At 32.4% G+C, this 20,110-nt stretch overlaps 1 protein-coding gene across 3 annotated transcripts; it reads right to left on the reverse strand.

The window, feature by feature from the left end:
* Positions 1 to 552: 552 nt before the first annotated feature.
* On the reverse strand, positions 553 to 19,029 carry LOC106458796 (glycine receptor subunit alpha-2-like). Of its 3 annotated transcripts, none has more exons than XM_022385365.1 (8): positions 18,942 to 19,029; positions 18,191 to 18,270; positions 16,983 to 17,050; positions 14,346 to 14,572; positions 10,250 to 10,332; positions 8,666 to 8,800; positions 3,672 to 4,048; positions 553 to 2,473 (listed from the first exon to the last, which is right to left on the reverse strand). In XM_022385365.1, exons 1-8 carry the CDS (start codon positions 19,001 to 19,003, stop codon positions 2,303 to 2,305), a joined length of 1,203 nt encoding a protein of 400 aa, XP_022241073.1. In that variant the 5' UTR covers positions 19,004 to 19,029; the 3' UTR covers positions 553 to 2,302. The 3 variants fall into 3 exon arrangements, with proteins under 3 accessions (XP_022241073.1, XP_022241068.1, XP_013773801.2); XM_022385360.1 differs by having other exon boundaries at positions 18,191 to 18,276; XM_013918347.2 differs by having other exon boundaries at positions 18,191 to 18,300.
* Between the last annotated feature and the right edge of the window lie 1,081 nt (positions 19,030 to 20,110).

The raw sequence follows: 20,110 nt of genomic DNA on the forward strand, positions 1-20,110 counted from the left end.
GTGTTTGAACGAATTGTAAAATATTTCTAACATTAAATTTATTGAACAATGCTTGCTTTTGTGGGCATTTATATAAGTCTATTTAAAACTCATTCTGTGAGACTTATTCAAGTTGTTTTTATATCGTTTAAGTCAAGTAAACAAATAAATCACGGTTTAAATATTGAAATGTCACTCTTCCTTATTCACGAACTTTATCTAGAAAATATAATACACATTTCACTTTAAATATAATACACACCGCACTTGAATAATGATAATGTTCAGATCAAATTCTGACTTCATGAAATCTAATATAAGAGACAAAATTCTAGAGAATCCTTAAAGGGGGAAGGTTCTAAAGTGATTATATTACTGCATGATTATCTCATTAGATAATAAACTAGGAAACGTTAGTGCAAGAGTTAAGATAAAACTACTTTTATTTAGGGAGCGATATATTTTATAAACAACAAAGAATGAAGTAGAAGAATTATGACATATAAAACTCGATATCAAGAAATTTGGTAAAAGAATTAGAAAAAAAATTTTAATAATTGAGCATACACATTTTCAATGGTAAAATCTCATGTAAAATATGTTGTTTTTCAAGTACTTGTTGAAAATTGAAAATATTTTTTTGCTACATAAGAGACATATATTATGAACTGATACAAGTCTTAGTGAGTAGAAACCCTTAGATAGCAGAGCATGTCAAAAAGCCGGTTGATAATTTAAATTGCGATATACTTTACTGGCTCTATGTGGGTTTTCAGTGAGAAGAGTTTATAACAGTATTTCACCTATACTTTGTTCTTGTGTATGCCGCTGCCGACAAAGCTTCTCTATCAAAATCAGAACTAATTAGGCCAGAATACAGATTATTAGTTGAAATGCTTTTATATCAGCCACCTATAAACCCTCAAGCCTTAAACGTACAAAAATTTAAGTTACTACGTGTATTAGTATGAAAGCAGACATCTTTTTGTACTATAAAAGAACAATAACTCAGTTACAAACAAAGTTTAATATAAAACTGTACCGTTATATTATTAATTATTTTCACAACCTGGTATAATAATGGTTAAAATCATAAAAAGGTTTATCAGATCATGTGTACCTTATTTTTTGTCTATGATAATTCAAGATTACTTTAACTGTTCCACAAGGTTAACCATTTTTTAAAGGCGTGATGGTTTATATCATGATACCAAAAACATACATTTAATCCTACAATAATTAAAGTTAAACATTATAGCATTGTAATGTATCTGATGTTTTAAGTAATGTATTTCAAATGATACAGTTAGCGATATTTAGTCAGTAATTTAAGAGAATAGATTAAAATCCTTATACTTTATACTTTCATTATTGATCATTATTTTCAATTGTGCAAATCTAGAGATTTATAGCAAATTTAACAGTTAAGTATATGTTTCACATGCATAAACGAATATTTTGGATTTTTTGCAACTTTTAACAATTTTTTATATCTTTTTATGAAGGATCTATATGTCATAATGTATATTCTGTTCTATAATCAACTGTGCTCGATTACTGATTGTGCTTACGATGATTTTTGCCGCCTTTTCTACCATCAACAATGAAAAGCTGCAGTTCTGATAATTCTAGTCGTATAAGTTTTCGAATTCCTGTACACTGTTTTATTGGATTTGTTGTCTTGTCATAATCAAAACTCTAAACCGAGTATGTTGAAGATGAAGGGTGATAGTAAATCAGAAGTAAATAGTTGTATTACGCTCTAGTAGCGCTTAGTAAATCGTTGGATTACACTCTAGTAGTGAGTAGTAAATAGTTTGATTACACTCTTGTAGTGAGCATCAATATTAAATGAAAGTAACTTCATGAAGAAAGGTTGTTTTTTATACAGTTGATTATCATTTTGATACAACTGTAAGTTGCCTATTACTTTGGTCAACAAGAAGTTATACCGAGAAGTTGAGGTGGTTATATCTCCATATATTTAAGTAGAACGTTCTAAGCTGTGAGGGAAGTCTTAGAAATTAAATGTATAATTAGTTGGAGAACAAAGATAAAAAAAATCATGTTTAAATATCGTTCAAATTACTCTTGATTCAATTCATTAAGGCCTTTCTTTGCTTACTTGTTCAACTGCAATTAAGGAAACCTCTTGAAATGTGTATAATTTTGAGATCGCGCATCTAAACCTACCAAAACTTAATTTCCAAGATCTATTTATAATGATACAAATCATGGAAAGTTCACAAAGTCTATTGTAATCAGCTGAACCTCAAGGTTTTTGTTTTTAAAGAATGGAGTTTTGTCAACCGTTGAGCGATGGTTATTCTGGTGAGGAATTAAGAAACACTGTCCAGTAGATAGCATTGAGCACCAGAAACAACAAGGGAAAAGCCACGCGAGAAACTTTATCAATCAGAAGGGCCTGTTCTCTTTTACGTTGCATAACAGGAAAACTCACTCTCCTTGTTCCGTTGGGGAGCGGTTCTCCTTCCTATAAGGTCAAGGTTGAAATAGAATTACAAACTCCAACACATCAATGTCAATTGAAAGCACATATATATTTTTCTACAGAATTATATTACAATATCACCATAATTGGGTATTATAGTTGTTTACTTATTTTGTAAACTTTATTAGCATGAACTATATGGTCTATAAAGGCATTTTTTACAATATTGTTTTATTTTAAGAATCGGTGCCTGACCTTGACCTTTAACGTCTTATCAGAAACGTGTAAATAACAGGCAATTTATATTACAGCAACAATCAACTTTCGTTGTGAAACGACAAGTAATTATCTTAACTAATAATACATAATTATTCATTTTGCCTCATTACAAATACTTTAAGCATCTGAAATTAACTCTATGAACCAATCATTGGAAGGATGTTGTGGTTAGCAATATGTACAAAGAATCGGTGTACTTCGGTAATTAAATGCTCGGCAAATGAATAAAGGAGCCTTCAGTTATAATAAATAGCATTATATCGTACTTAATCGCATCTAAATATATTCGGTGCTATACTTATAGAGAGACGACTTAATTAGTACTAAATGTCGAATAATTAGCAGTCATCAAAGTTCGATTTCATCTTTATCGTCAGTTTTAATTAATTCATCGCATGATTTGTTTTGCAACAAAACAAGTTCGTTTTCTTACTTTGAAGATATTAAATCTGTTTTTGTTTAAAATGATATTTTCCGATTAACATAAAGCACTGACTGCTAGAAAAGCGAGAAAACAAGAGTAGAGCCTAAATAACTGAAGTTGTCTTTCTCTATAGAGCTTTACCTGCTTTTCTAAAGACCATTTCACATAATCTGATACTCTAGTGGTTAACTATATTCACATAATCTGATACTTCAGTGGTTAACTATATTAAAATAATCTGATACTCCAATGGTTAACTATATTCACATAATCTGATACTTCAGTGGTTAATTATATTCACAAAATATGATACTCCAGTGGTTAACTATATTCACATAATCTGATACTTCAGTGGTTAACTATATTCACATAATCTGATACTCCAGTGGTTGACTATATTCACATAATCTGATACTCCAATGGTTAACTATATTCACATAATCTGATACTTCAGTGGTTAACTATATTCACATAATATGATACTCCAGTGGTTAACTATATCTTCTTTTTTATAGCAGTTGTACAAGTTACACTTACCGAAACTTTGCTTATCGCCATGACATTAGCCAACCCTCTTTTCACTGCTGAATCTTCTGCTTCTCCCATTAGGATATTAACTAAGGCATATTCCATTAAAGAGCCAAATACGAACACCGTGCATGAAATCATGAAAATGTCAATGGCCTTAATGTACGACACAGGCGGAAGTGACTTCTGCGACTGCGCATGTTGAGTAGACAGAGTCAATAGACTTGTGACACAGAGAGTCACACGTGCAGGAACAGCTTCAGGTCTGATCCAGAAAGAGATCCAGGACATGATGACGATCAAACATGTGGGAATGTAGGTATGAAACATGTAATACCCCACCCGACGTTTCAGAGTAAAGCTAATTTTAATACACGTGAAGTTCCCTGAAATTATCAGAAAAATATTCAACAAAATTAAATATTTAAATTTAAAAGGATCAAAGAGAATGATACACTATATTATAACATATATTAAAATAAACGTTTGGAGGAACAAAAACCATAAAAATAAAATACCTTACTTTATGTTAACTGGTTACGATTTTTTTTTTTTGTTAAAGCATAGCCCCCCGGTGGCACAGCGGTATGTCTGCGGACTTACAACGCTGGAAACCAGGTTTCGATCACCGTGGTGGGCAGAGCACAGGTAACCCATTGTTTTTCTTCTAGCAGAAAATGTAAGAACCAGAAGTATCGAAAACAAACAGTTGGAAAATTCACAACAGGAAATCAGTAATGATGTACTACATGTCGTACTCGGAAGTTTTGAACAGACGCTGTACATCTTGTTATTTATGCTGAAGTGTATCTGGTCTATACTGATGTACTACATGTCCTACTCGGAAACTTTTAACAGATACTGTACATCTTGCTTAATATTAATAAAACGACGTCCATAATGTGTTTTCTCAGTCGCGATTTGTTGTGGCTAGTGGCTGCTTTTGAGTATGTTTAATCAACAATTAGAGCTTAACTTACAACACTCCAACCCCAACCCAAACTCCCCCCCCCCAAAAAAAATAATTTCATAAAGCTGACGTCTGATGAGTTTTTGAGCCATTATTTATTACTTAATTACACCAAACTTTGGACTTAAACTTACTAGTTTCGTTATTAAAAATTAACCTATCAAGTTCGCAAATATCTTATTAAAAATGTAGCTTATTGATTATACAATATTCAGTTTGAGATGTTATTTTAAATTTACACATTATCAAATCTGTAGGCTTAATAATAAATAAAATATAATAAGATTTACTAATAAATTTTATATTTAAGAAAAACATGATTTCTTTAAAACTGAATTCTTGAGAGTTCCATTAACCCTATAATAACACAAGAGATATAAACGTGTATTAACGCTATAAGTCCGATCCTGATTGGTGTAAACAAATTGCATATGTTAGCGGAAAGTGCAAGTGATAATTAATCACTATTAGCCAATTATCTTAGACACTTTTCAGAAAATACAGTAGATTTAGTTATTCTTAGAAAGGGAATCTAAACACATATTTTAATTTAAATGGGCAAAAGTTCAGCAGTAGTTCTAATAAGAGTGGTTCGTAACCTATGGAATTTCTCGTTAGACATGTACCTTGCTTTCTCGTTAAACCGCAAGTCGTGTTGGAAGTAGTTGGTGGCCATACTGAAATACTTTTTAATGAAATCTATACTGTTTTACTTCTAGTTTCATGGTTGTAAAAACTAACAGGGATGAAGAGAAGCAAAAGTTTCTGACCACCCCGGGCTTGTTTTTCAGGGCCCAAAGTGTTTTTTCAGGCTTAAAAGATTTTTAAACCTAAATTCCTGCCACGAATTTGGTTTGGTTGTTCTAATTTCGTTTAAAATGGGATAGAAAAAATGCATCATTTAAAAACAGCGTTTTGCCACTGTTAAAGTGGCATCATCAAGCACCTGCCGTTGTTATTAAATGATGCGTTTTTTCTATCCCATTTTAGCTGTTTTTGAATTTTAAACTTTGTAGAGTGTGGGATATCTCCAACATTTACAGTTCTAATTTCGAAATTCTTCTTTACCAAGAATAAAACCGTTTAGTAAGTTAACCTTAGTATTTCCGTTATCGTTCTAGGTATTAACGAGATCCAAGCCGTAAAATACACTGTTTTAGAGTAAGTTAGGTCATCTGAAAAGCTATTTTAAAGCAACTACTGATTTATTTTTCTTTACAATATTTTTTAAATCATTAAAATCCCTAGTTTTAATGTTCTATATCTTGCCATTTCCACTTTTAGAGTTACCTGGTGGGGAAGGGTGTTCGGGTTCGAAGACTAAAGTTTGATTGTCATGGAAAATTAAATGAAAACGTAGAGCGCTACAACTGTGCTGCATCTAAGTTACTTAAATTAGTTTCAATGCAGAGTAATTTCAGGTGGCGCTGAGTATTCCTGTTCTGTATTGTCGTCTTCAAATTCGCTGATAAGATATGAATTCGTGGAACATATGAGTTATTCGTTCAGATACATGGTTTGGTCTTTGAACTGAGGACGAGATTTAACTTTCTACATGTAAGCCTAAGAACTGTCGTATAGATTAAAATATATACAGTAATACAACCTTTAGCTCGCATCCCTATACATTTGTTATCTTTACATGCCTTTTAAAATGAAATCCAATATTAATCTGCATAGTAGATAGATATTTGAGTAACAATTTGACAAAGTAAAATACCTTGACTACTGCATCAATAGCACGAATATGTACTCTAAGTACACTTTAGTGAGCCAATACTACAGAACGGCCAACCTGTTTATTATTCACTTCACTTAGAAGTGTCCGAAAAAACTGATTCTTCAACATAATATATCAGCATTCATTATTCACAACCATTACTCTTTAAATATTTAACAGCGAGAACACGCTTCGTGTATGTTATTAAAAAAAACTGTAATCATAATTGCATTAACTCATCATATAATATCTTCCCTACTAACTAATGTACGAACTAGACTTATTGTCAAATACTTCATTTTTTAAGAATGAGCTCGGGGAGTTAAAACTGATAGAACAATCTGACTAACTAGCTAGGTATATTGAAAGATCTTAAGGGCATAGTTTCATAAAAATTGTTAAGGAATGAAAAACATAGTTATATGTACAACAATTTTGTTGTTTTTTCTGGAAGAAAGCTGGTTTTAGTTTTATCGAATATCATCGGATTTCCTTTTATCTACTTACCAAATCATAGTAATTAAAACTACAGAATGTGTTAATATATTTATAAATAGATAAAAATATCGATGTCAAGCAATAGGTTCGTATTAAGATGTGAAGTTATTTGTAGCTAACGAACAAAAAAATTCAAAATATAAATTTTATTTTCTAAAAGTAAGGTTTTAATAAGCTGGCATGTGTATCATTGTTGGATGTAGAAAGGGTTACACTTAGTTAACTCAGACTTTTTCATGGTTTTCAGTTTACTGTAGATCTTTCCACTTCTAAAAGTAAGGTTTTAAAAGTTGGCATGTGTATCATTGTTGGATGTAGAAAGGGTTACACTTAGTTAACTCAGACTTTTTCATGGTTTTCAATTTACTGTAGATCTTTCCACTTCCACCAAAGTTCGCCGTCATTTTGCTTTAGTGACCACAGTGTACAGTGAAGAAGAACTCGGAATGGAGTCCGAAGCTTTGTCACCAACAAACACAAGACAGAAACTTCCTCAAATGTCGACCAAACCTTCAAAGAAGAACTTGTTGTGTCGATTAAATTAACTTCAACAATCAAAATCCAGTTGAGAGTCTATCCAAAAAATAATCATTTAGTTAAAAAAAATCGTTTACCTTTACCAGATGGGAGTCATTTTTCTTAATTCACCGGTATGCATTTGTAAGGGAGGAAGTTTGTGAAATCAGTTTATCAATAAGGCAAACACGAAGTGTATAGGTCCAACGGCAAGTATCTTTCATTATCTAATTATATAACTGGGCTAATGAAAGGTAATATAATGTTCAAAATCGAAGTTCTTAGCTTGTATTTGTAAGAAAGGAAGTTTGTGAAATCAGTTTATCAATAAGGCAACACACGAAGTGTATAGGTCCAACGGCAAATATCTGTAAGTGTCTTTTTTTTTAATGAAACATGAAACGAAACTAAATACTGGACCTAAACCAATGTTTCAACAACTTTTAACTATCTTTGTTTTAAAAACTATTGTGTAAAAAAAAACTTAAATAGTAGTACATTTTCCGTTGAACATAATTTAAACACAACCTCCAAGCTTAGTTTCCACCAAGTTATGCTGAGGTAGTACCTTACCTGTTGAATATATTTGAGTACAATCTCTTAGCTTAGTTTCCATCAAATTATGAAAAGGTAGTTTGTTTTATTTAGAGCACAGCCACATTGGGCTAACTGTTGTATCCACCACGGAAAATCGAATCCCGAATTTGTTTAGGTAGTACCTTGCCTGTTTAATATATTTGAGTACAATATCTTAGCTTAATTTCCATCAAGTTATACTCATATAGTTTTGTTTGTTTGTTTTATTTTAGAACAAAGCTACATTGGGCTAACTGCTCTGTCCACCACGAATAATCGAACCCTGGATTTGTTCAGGTAGTATCTTACCAGTTGAATATATTTGAGTACAGTCTCTTAGCCTAGTTTCCACTTAGTTAAAATGAGATGCTACCTTACCTATTGAATATATCTTAGTACAATCTCGTTGCTTAGTTTCCACCAAGTTATGCTGAAGTAGTACCTTACCTGTTGAATATGTTTTAATATAGTCTCCTAGCTTAGTTTCCACCAAGTTATGCTGAGGTAGTATTTTACCCGTTGAATATATTTGAGTACAGTTTCCTAGTTTAGTTTTCACCAAGTTATGCTGAGGTAATACCTTATCCGTTGAATATACTTGAGTACAGTTTCCCAGCTTAGTTTCCATCAGGTGAAGTTGAGGTAGTACCTTACCTGTTGAATATATTTAAGTACAGTCTCCTAGCTTAGTTCTCACCAAGTTATACTCAGGTTGCACCTTACCTGTTGAATATATTTGAGAACAATCTCCTAGCTTAGTTTCTACCAAGTTATGCTGAGGTAGTTCAATAGATTCATCCACCACTAGCGGAACATGTTTCTCCCAGTCAAACACAAGATCATCGGTAGTGTAAGACACTACATCAAAACAGAAAATTGAAATAGGCTGTTAGACATGACACAATTAGTAATGTACATATATAATTTCAAACGCATACATCAAAGTGTGAAATTAAAATTTGAAAAACTTTACAATAAATTAAATATATTATGTGGAAAAAAAGTAAGACAAAAATACAATACCAGAAATCTATATCCAGCCTTTTGATGCTATTTCTTTGTTTAGTTAATTACAGGCTATCGATCAAGATATGAATTTTCTTTTGTTTTCTAGCATCTACAGATAACGTTATTGAACCAAACTTGGGCTACTACTTAGCTTGCCGAACTGATGATCGAAGGTCCATGTATCGCATCCCGTGAATCCTTTATAAGAGTGAAGATAAAATCCTACTATTCCATCACAGTAGCCCAAGAGTTAGCGGAGAATGCTTTTGACTAGCCCTCGAATAGCTTTGCGCGAAATTTAAGAAACAGTATTTCACCAAGCACTCCTAATAAACTATTGTTTTGTTCTTAAAATATTCTCCCAAAGCTACATAAGAGCTACTTGGACAAGTCGTCTTTAATTTTGAATTGATAGACTAGAGGGAAGGCAGATAGTTAAAACCACCCACCGCCAATTGCTGGACTACACTTGACAAACCGAATACTGGGATTTGATTGTCATTCTTATAACGCACCCGCGTCCCCAAAATACAGAATGCTATTCTTTTGAGACGAAAGCGGGACCTGGATCACGGAATCTTAGTCCGGCACTCTTAATCACTGTCCGCTCTCAGCTCTTTTAGTAAAATAATATGATTCTTAAGTGCCCAACATGAAGAGATTTTCAAATACATATATCCCAATCCGTTAGTCTTGGGTAGAATCAGAAGTGACAAGTTAGGATGTAATATGTATTTCATAGATATAATTTTTCTAAAAAAAGGCATTATGTGTACTTTCCGATTTTAATCCTTTTTCATACTATCTTTACTTCTTCTTTATGTTTTAATTTTCACTGTGTTACAAATATTGTGTCGCCCTTTTTAGAAACTTTGGTAGGAACATTTGACATTATAAAATTTAGCATAAGTAAACAAATAAAATAAAACATCCTTCAATACAGTTAACTTTAGTTACATCATTGGTGAAGTGACGGCAAAATTTCATTAGGGGAGTCAAACAATACAAAAATGTACAGGTTAAAAATAGATATGAAGCCCAATCTATGATTCGATTCGCCGCTTGTCACAGGGTTACACTGGTTTAGGGAAATTCAGCCCTCATCGGTAACCTTGAACAACAACAAATTGAAATAACAAAACAAGGCTGTGTAGTGTAAATCGTATATATTATGTGTTAGTTGTATTTTGAAGAGTAAAATAGAACTGGAAACACCATACATACAATGTACAAATTTGTTTAAATAGTAATTAACATAAAACTGGGAAATATTAAAGAAATAGAACAGAAAGAACTTACGACTTTCAATTTTTAATGAGCACGTTTGAGTGTCATGTGGATAAGTTTCAAATTTCATTGCACAGGATAACAGCAGAGTTAGCCTATAAAAGTAATAATGATTAGCACTAATAGAAAATTGACAACGGCAAAGATAGCCTACAAAAGTAATAAAGTTTATCACTTGTAAAAACACACATGAAGCAAAGTTAGCCTACAGAAGTAATAACAATTAGTAGAAATAAACAAGAAACAAAAATTAACTATGGAAGTAATAACAATTACTAGAAACAGACAAAAAACAAAAACTAACTATGGAATTAATAACAATTAGTAGAAACAGACAAGAAACAAAAACTAACTACAGAAGTAATAACAATTACTAGAAAAAGACAAGAAAAAACTAACTACAGAAGTAATAACAATTAGTAGAAACAGACAAGAAACAAAAACTAACTATGGAAGTAATAACAATTAGTAGAAACAGACAAGAAACAAAAACTAACTATGGAAGTAATATCAATTACTAGAAACAAACAAGAAAAAACTAACTACAGAAGTAATAACAATTACTAGAAACAGACAAGAAACAAAAACTAGCTACAGAAATAACAATTACTAGAAAGAGACAAGAAACAAGAACTAACTACAGAAGTAATAACAATTAGTAGAAACAAACAACAAAAAACTAACTACAGAAGTAATAACAATTACTAGAAACAGACAAAAAACAAAAACTAACTATGGAATTAATAACGATTATTAGAAACAGACAAAAAACAAAAACTAACTATGGAATTAATAACAATTAGTAGAAACAGAGAGGAAGGAAAAACTAACTATGGAAGTAATAACGATTACTAGAAACAGACAAGAAACAAAACTAACTACAGAAATAACAATTACTAGAAACAGTCAAGATAAAATTAACTACAGAAGTAATAATAATTACTAGAAACAGACAAGAAACAAAAACTAACTACAGAAGTAATAACAATTACTAGAAACAGACAAAAAACAAAAACTAACTACAGAAGTAATAACAATTAATAACAGTAACGAAGCAAAGTAATGAACAGAAGTAATGAAGATTAGTAGAAGCAGAGTTACCCCTACAGACGTAACCACAATGAATATAAACAGATATTGATGTTAGATTTCGTGTAGTTTTAAATACTCCTCTTATGACTTTTTACATAAAGAATGTAGCATCCTATGTTTGTATAACTTTGCGCAAAATTCAAAACAAACCAAACCCAATCTCAATACATCCTTATGGTCTGATTTTACCAATACTTTGCTTTGAAATGGGCTGTAAAAAGTGGTTAGTTTTTTATCACACCATACCTACGAAATGACAAACAATATCTAAATGTAGTTCTAATACTTGCCGTACGTTATATCGCTTGTGGTTGTCATATAACTTGCTGATTTGCTCATTCAAAACCATTTTAGTATAACGTACTCAACCCTTTATGTGTTTGTGTTATGTATCTATCTGATGAGTGAGTTCGTCTCGATCCAGGTATTTCCAGTGATGCCATTTAGCGTACTTGAAACCATTTCTACGATATTCTTTCCTCTTAAAGTTGAACAAAGATTGTTTTTTCTAGTACTATTGTCTATTATAAAAGCAAATTACAAAACAAAACTAGGATTGGATTTTTTTATACGAAAATTTATTCGTGTTCGGATGAGTCGGTTTGACGCACCTGTTGTACTTCTTGTTTTATTGTATTGGGAAAACCAAATAATGTTTTTTTTTGTTTAAAGTTAAGCACAAAGATACACAATAGGCTATTTGAGCTCTGCCCACCACGGGTATCGAAACCCAGTTTCTAGCGTTATCCGTCCGCAAACATACCGTTGTGTCACTGGGGGCACCAAATACTGAACAACTTTCTACAAACAAACAACTTCTGCAAACAAAATATACTATTTTTATTTGTGATTTGTATTTGAATTCACAGCTTCGAAAATATTTCTTTTTTTAATAACTTAAAATGTTTGCCTGTGTTGTAGATTTTAATTATTGATTATTAAAAACTTTCCTGTAAAATGTATATTTTATAAAACTGTAATCTTATCTGTGTCGTTCACTTGTGTGTGTGTATTTGCCGATAGAAAAGCCACATCGGGCTATCTGCAATGTCCACCGAGGGGAATCGAACCGTTCATTTTTGAGTTGTAAATCCGAAGACTTATCGCTGTCCCACCAGGGGATACAGTACCGGGTAAACGGTAAGTTTAAGAACTTACAACGCTAAAACCAGAGTAGTGGAAAGAACGCAGACTGCCCACTGTGTAGCGTTTGTGCTAATACAGTAACAGGTTATTTTGTTTTGAAATGAAAAACACTGCATGCAGTTTCACATCGTTTACGATTATTGGCGTTCGATAGAAATACCTTTTTTACCATACGTACATTTTAAACGAACTGGCTTTTGTATATATATATATGATAAAGATTTCTGTTGAAAAAGAAAGGAAATATTGAACACATATATACAATCATTAAACAGTTGGTCCGCTGTACAATATTGAATAATGAATTCGACGAAGTGTCATAACACTAGTCACAAACCTAAAGTAATTTAGGTTACTGTATGGTTAAGTAAAACGGACTCAAACCAACATAGAAACTGGCTTTTGGTTTTAAATTTTTAGTTAGAAAGTAAAATTCATATTGTGATAAGTTTTTAACCCGTTTTATGTTTACTTATATATTTGTTTTTACATTTCTTTTCAGTGTAACTTCCTACTTGCTTCCATAAAACTGTCATCTCTTCAGACACGATCAGAACTTTTGATCTCATCTGCTAACAGCTCTTGGTACTCTAATAAAAGCTATAACACTATATAAATATCCTTCCTCGAAAATGGTCTGTAACACATTCCTCCAGCAATATGTTTCTATATGAATATCCTTCCTCAAAAATGGTCTGTGACCAACACATTCTTCCACGAAAAGGTCTGTGATACATTCCTCCAGCAATAATTGTCTATCCGTGGCAAATGGTCGGAGTTTGGTCGTGAAACAAATAATTATCCAGGAATGGCCAAACGCAACTATGTGCCACAGTAACTAAAAATAAAAAAGTGAAAACTGTATAATTGCTTTTGGCAAACCCTACTTAGGGGCTAAACATATCGTTGGGGCGCCATGAGTCGCATCTACAACGACATGACACTGCAAGAGAGCGTGCAAATCGTTTTCATAAATTGTCACCCTGTATAAAATACTATAAACTATACAAAAGGAACAAAAAAGGCTGTTAAGTTAATGACCACTGGTCATATATTAGAATAAGGTGGATCTGTTCAGAAAGATCAATTTCTACAAAACAATGACAACGATAGAAATGTGTCCTGCTAATATTCCTTTATGTCGTTTTTAAACGCATTGATGCCGTTTATGTTTAAGTATTACCCTATATAACTAAATCGATAACATAGGGAAGAAATTATAAAATGAACCACGTCTGGGACGACGAAGATAAGGTTTATGACCCTTAAAAAGTTACCTTACACTAAACCCTCTTGTAGGAAGTGGAAGAACGCACTTTCATCAACGTTAAATCTTGTCATCTCCGGCACATAAAAGAAATGTTTTCTCGCTGATTTTTATTTGAAATAAAGTTGAAAGTCAAAAGTTCAAAACACTTTGAATTTAGAAAGGGAATTTTGGGAAAACCTTCAAAATTATTTACTCAAAATGTTTTTGAAATATGGAAGAAAAAAAGTAAGGGAGTAGTTGAAAGAAAAACCTAAGGAAATTTCGATTACAACGGTTAAAAAAAATTACATATTTCAATGAAAATTCAAAGACATTCATCTTAAAAAAAAGTGCACATGGGAAATTTTTCAGACAATTTGTCCACAGCGGAGGAATCGAACCCCGGATTTGATCGTTGTAATTTCGTAAACTTACTGCTATCTCAGGGGGGGGGGGGTATATGTTCCATACAAGATAACGGATGACTTCGTAATTATTTTACAAACATACAGTACTGCATATTCATATCGCAGTATAGAGTTCGTGAGGTATTATTAATACCAGCGTGTTGTTGTTTTCAGTACTAAAACTAGATAATTGAAACGATTAAAATAATCTTACTTCACCATATAGAGAATGGTTTTATCGTAGTACAGCCAGATGTAGTGATTGGGAATGGTCATTTCTTGGAAAGTGACTTTCTTAGCGTTCTTGAAGAAAGAGTCTGGTCTCCACATTTGTTTTAACCAACTTACAGGCAGGAGACGGTAATATGTTGTCATGTTTTCTGGGAGTCTTAATCGGTAGTCCTTCCAACTCTGGGACATAAAAATATCTGCCACGTAGGTCTAATTAAACGGAAAAAGTATTAATATGATTAGAAAACAATTAACCTCAATATATATATATGAGTATATAAACCACATGAAAATTGTACAGGGTAGTCTAAAATGATCTTTCCTATTTTAAAATTTAATAACTAAATCACTAAAGAAATACATCCTTGCAATTTTCATAAACTTGTAGCCCAACTCAAGCAGTTTTTATTGAAATGTCAGTAGACTTCTACGTGTACACCATTGGTGGCTCTCAGCACGTCTAACCGATATTCAGTTTCAGTCCACGTTCACTGCAACACTTCCACAGTTACAGTGGCGATGGTATCCGTTATCCTGGTTCTTAGCTCCGTGATGTTTGCTATAGATATGTGATACCCGATGTCCTTAACATACCCCAAAAAAAGAAATTTAGTGGAGTGATGTCTGGCGAACGCGGATGACGCAGAATTGGTCTACCCTGCAAACTAAACGACTTATTGAGACCTTTCTTGCGCAGTTGCCATTTTATGAGGTAACACCACTCACTGGAGTGAAAAAATACAACAATGAAAATTGTTTCAGCTGGACTACAAGATGTTGAAAACTGCATCGTTGTATTTTTGTTAGTTGTTTAATTATTCAATTTTAAAATAGGAAATATAATTTTGAACCTCCATGTATTACGTTGATAAACATAAAGTGTACTTTTGTACTTTCGTCGTGTATGACAGTTGACTGGTTGGTAGTAGAGACTTAAAAAACGGTAATTCGTAAAAACCGTATAATAAGTAAATACTACTAAAATACCATTTCTGAATCTTGTAAAAATTATATAAATTCATGTGTTAATAGATTATACTATAATTGGTTGAAATCGACCCAATCAGAAAACGTGAGAACAGTATAAAGCCCATATAAGTACAAGATTGTGTAGTATACTAAGCAGTAAAGAAGGGGCAACTGAACTAAAATGTTAAAATGGTCATCGAACCACAAACAATGGAAAGAACAAAACTGGAGATTTGCACTCTTTATAGATGAGCCCAAGCTCGAATTTTTGGTCAACAATCAATGACAGTTTGTTCGATAAAGGAGAAGAGAAATGTACTACATCTACAGTGGATTATTGGGAGGATCAGTATAAGTTTGGAGCTGTATCTCAGCTAGCAGTGATATACAGAAAATCAATGGAACATGACTGCCCGAAAAATACAGCAGATTCTGATCCATTATGTCGTTCCCTTAGAAACACGACCCATCGGGCGGGGATTCATCTTTCAACAATACATTTGTGGTAAACATACAGTAAGTGTGGTGAAACGATAACTCGAAGGTCTATTATTGCAGAAAAAAAAATAATAATAGTGAATAAGTTGAACACTGTGCTACTAGTATTTTGTATGTGTGAATACGTTGAACACTGTACTTGTAGTATTTTGTATGTGCGAATAAGTTGAACACTGTACTAATAGTATTTTGTATGTGTGAATAAGTTGAACAATGTGCTACTAGTATTTTGTACTTGTGAATAAGTTGAACAATGTGCTACTAGTATTTTGTATGTGCGAATAAGTTGAAAACTGTGCTAGTAGTATTTTGTATTTGTGAATATGTTGAACAATGTGCTACTAGTATATTGTATTTGTGAATAAGTTGAACAATGTGCTACTAGTATTTTGCATGTGAGTCCTTTGGTTTGCTAAAAGGATACCATCTTTTTTCATGTTTCAGTACATGTTTATCAAGTATGATTGTCAACTATTGTTCCACATGTTCTCCTTTACTCCCCACACGTCAGCAATGTTATCTGGTCCCCATTTGATCTCTCAGTTTTTGTGTAAGCCGAGACAGCCTCGATAATGTTTATTTCGGAACGCCCCTCAGTGGCACAGCTGTATGTCTGTGGGCATACAAAGCTAGAAACCGGGTTTCGATACCCGTACGGGCAGAGCACAGATAACTAAATGTGTAGCTGTGTGCCTAATTAGAAACAAGAAACAAACATTTCGGAACTGTGTGCAGCTGAAGCCATGGTTATGAGTATTCCACCGATTTGTGTTTTGTACCATTAATAAATTCACCATCTAGTGGTTTTTGACCTCTGTATGTATATCTCTTGTGTTTCCATAATTATTTCCATTACTGTATCTGTGAGTAATAAAATGTTCCAATGGAAAATAAGAACACAGGTTTGGAGGATAACTGATTAATATTATAAAAATCACAAATAGCGGGAAGACTGACACAATTTTTATCCTGAAGACACTTTATTTATTTTTTAAGGAGCAAACATCATGGTAAAGTTTCATTGGCTTATATATATATATATCTTTGTAACTAAGTAATTCCTATCTTATTTTATCAAAGTTAAGTTATTTAACGAAGAAACGATCGCTATGTTAATTATAAAAAGAAACATGTATTTAATACAGCGCCCTACCATTGATCCTTCATCAACGGAATCCAGACTCAGTACAGTAACATGGAAGCTAACAATTGTTGGTTCTCCTGCAAGTGTACAATAATCGAATTAAAACAACATGTTATCAATTATAGATTCAGAGAATACATTTTACGGGCTCTGATGACAATGTAACTATTGTAATTGGTCGTACACACAGTATTAAGTAAATTATGATTTTTTTCCGAAATCATATATTTAGTATCTGTTCTCTCTATTATTCGAAATAATATGAAATGTCAGCGTATGATTTTACGTTATATTTCATAGCCTAGCTGCCATAACATAAGAACTGTTACAAAACTATCAAAAAAATGAAGCGAAGTACAAACTACGGATTTTGAGGGCGTTATAATGTGACGGTCAATCCCACTATTCGTTGGTACAAGAGTAGCTCAAGAGTTGGCGGTAGGTGGTGATGACTAGCTGCCTTCCCTCTAGTCTTTCACTGCTAAGTTAGGGACGGCTAGAGCAGATAGACCTCGTGTAGATTTGCTCAGAATTCAAAACAAACTAAACCAAACTACGGATTTAACACAAGGAACTCAGAAGATTGACCACAAATTTCAAATGCAGGATAAAAACAGTTCATATGATTTGTTAATTCTTTTAATGCACAACTAATTCTTCGGTCATGATAATCAATTTTAGAATTGCTTTTGTTTCAAAGATTATCCTTAATAATATAAGTTACTTGAGTAGAATTTTTTCTGTCGACTGGATTATAAAGAAGAACAAGACTTTCTAGGTAAAACAATATCAAAAACGACCCCCCCCCAAAAAAAAGATAACTTATATTTGTTTTTCCTAATGATTGGTAATGTCATTGCAGTAGGTTCATCGCGTGTTTCATTTATCTTATATTTCCAGTTAAGTCTTAATATTACTTAGGACAGATTAGATAGTTTTGGGCACAAGTGCGTAATACAAAATAACTAAATATATCACTGAAGCTAATTAACCTTAAACCTAACTCAAACTACATACGAAACTTATATTGTCCACAATTCTTAAGATCTTTCATTAATCAAACTTGTTTAATGAAATCAATTGCTGATGACTTCCACGACGTAGTGCATCTATTTAAAACAAAAGAAAAACAGAAAAACATGTTACAACTTTGATTTCAGATAATTAAAAAAATGCTTATGATTTAAGTGAACAAAAACTATGAATTATTTCAATACCATTTTCCTTGGGTGGTTGAAGCCTATCATAATCTTTGGGATTTTCCGGAAGAATGCCGTCAAAGTCCAGATTCTCTTGGCTCAACCCAGAACAGAAACCAAATATAAAACTAGTAAGCATGGTTTAGTTATTCAAAGACAATTTTACATATTAAATAATCAATATTTATTACTTTGTAAATCATGGTGAAATGCCTTATTAAGATCATGTTTTGGAGATTTGCATACATAATTTATCATTTTGAATAATTAGACGTGTTCAGACAAAACTTAAAATTCTTAAGAATTTAGACAAATAACATCATAAGCCTAATACACTTTCCTCCAAATGATTTATATAAAAACTATACTTTAATTTTATGTTAAATATAATACAAAAAACGCGATCTTTTGTTGGGTTTGTTTCTTAGGTAACAGAACAACGCACAAATACTAAAATGATCCACAAAATAACTTCATTTTATTTATAGAAAACAAAACAAAAACCCCAACCGATCCCACTAAATCCATAGAAATGAACACGGTTCTAACAATTAATTTAAAACATAATAATTTGTTTAATAGCTGAAACATATTCAAATTATCAATGACCAATGGAAAATCATTTCGTTACAAATACGAACCAGCTAGTTCGCCCGGGAACGCAATTTCCGTAAAAAGGCTACATATGAGAGCTTCCACGCACAACTTAATTACAGCCAGTTAATTCCAAGTTGACAAAATGTTTTGTCTTCGTGTTGTGAGTACATACCTTTCAGATGTTACAATAAGTAATTGCAACAACACAAAGTAAATAACTTGTTGCTCCATCATCCCTGTCCATACGTTCTTCCGGTAAATTACCTGAAACACGAAGCCCCCAATTTAACCAAATATTCTAACTGTAATTTCCAAGAAAACTAAAGTCTACAACAGTCAACAAAGTCGAAATACGTCTATATATGCCTAAGCATCCTCACTGGGTATCCAGTGCAATTTTCCAATGAAAAAGAAAGAAAAAAACTCAGATTACCATTCAGAACAAGTACAAGTGTGTATTTGAGGTTATCTCTTTAAAGCTTTTTTTCTTTGCCAACAAACGTTAAAAATATCTTACTTAACTTGTTATCTATAAAGTATGAATAGCATGTAACTTTAAAAGATTATTGGCTCATTTGGAGGTTAGTTTCTTTCCAACCTTATAATCCTTAACTGCCTTCTCCAAATAGCTTACAGCTATAGTATATAAATAGTTATTTAGTAGGATGACTCTTCAATAGAAATTACGGAAAACTTATTTATACGCTTCAAGATTAGAGCATGTATATTCTCAAGAGTACAGCCATCGATTATCGGTGTTGATAATATTTCTTTAGCTGGGTCTATAGTCACTGATTTTCTTGGTCGAATATATTCGTATTTTAAGACTAGGTACTAAAACTTATTATATTCTAACAGTGGTTCATAATGATATATATATATATATATTTCCAATCACGAACATTGACATGGTTTTAGATGTTAAAATTATTCATTGTATCAACCCTGGACCACGAACATGTAACCGAACAATGGAAATACAAAACCACACAGATTGTGTAAAAAATCAAATAACCGATTTGTCATTTCTTATCAGAGTACATTCACACAGTTGTTAGAATAATGATGATCCAACAATTTTATACGATGATTAAAAGTGGATATTATGAAATAACTAATGTGTAAGATTCGACACAATATTACTGTTTTGCTCAAAATATCTACCTACAAAGAACAATATTCTGGATTATTGTTTATCTTTTTCTGAAAATCCTTGGAAGACAGTTCAGTTAGAATTACAATTAAAATATATGTAATAGAACAAACGCTTGTAAGTTTCATAATGAGTATCAAAACCTGCTTTTAAGCATGAATAAGCTCACAGTCTTGCCGCTGTGCCAT

Source organism: Limulus polyphemus, unplaced genomic scaffold, assembly GCF_000517525.1.
Source record: "Limulus polyphemus unplaced genomic scaffold, Limulus_polyphemus-2.1.2 Scaffold24, whole genome shotgun sequence".
NCBI lineage: Eukaryota > Metazoa > Arthropoda > Merostomata > Xiphosura > Limulidae > Limulus > Limulus polyphemus.

What these genes read in the sequence shown, in the direction of transcription:
- LOC106458796 (XM_013918347.2), bottom strand. Translation starts at nt 19,003, where the DNA reads ATGATGGAGCAACAAGTTATTTACTTTGTGTTGTTGCAATTACTTATT. An exon ending in TTCTCAAATATATTCAACAG is followed by an intron (nt 4,049 to 8,665) that starts GTAAGGTGCAAC and finishes TGATAATTTCAG; the next exon opens with GGAACTTCACGTGTATTAAA. An exon ending in TGGCGATAAGCAAAGTTTCG is followed by an intron (nt 2,474 to 3,671) that starts GTAAGTGTAACT and finishes TTGACCTTATAG; the next exon opens with GAAGGAGAACCGCTCCCCAA.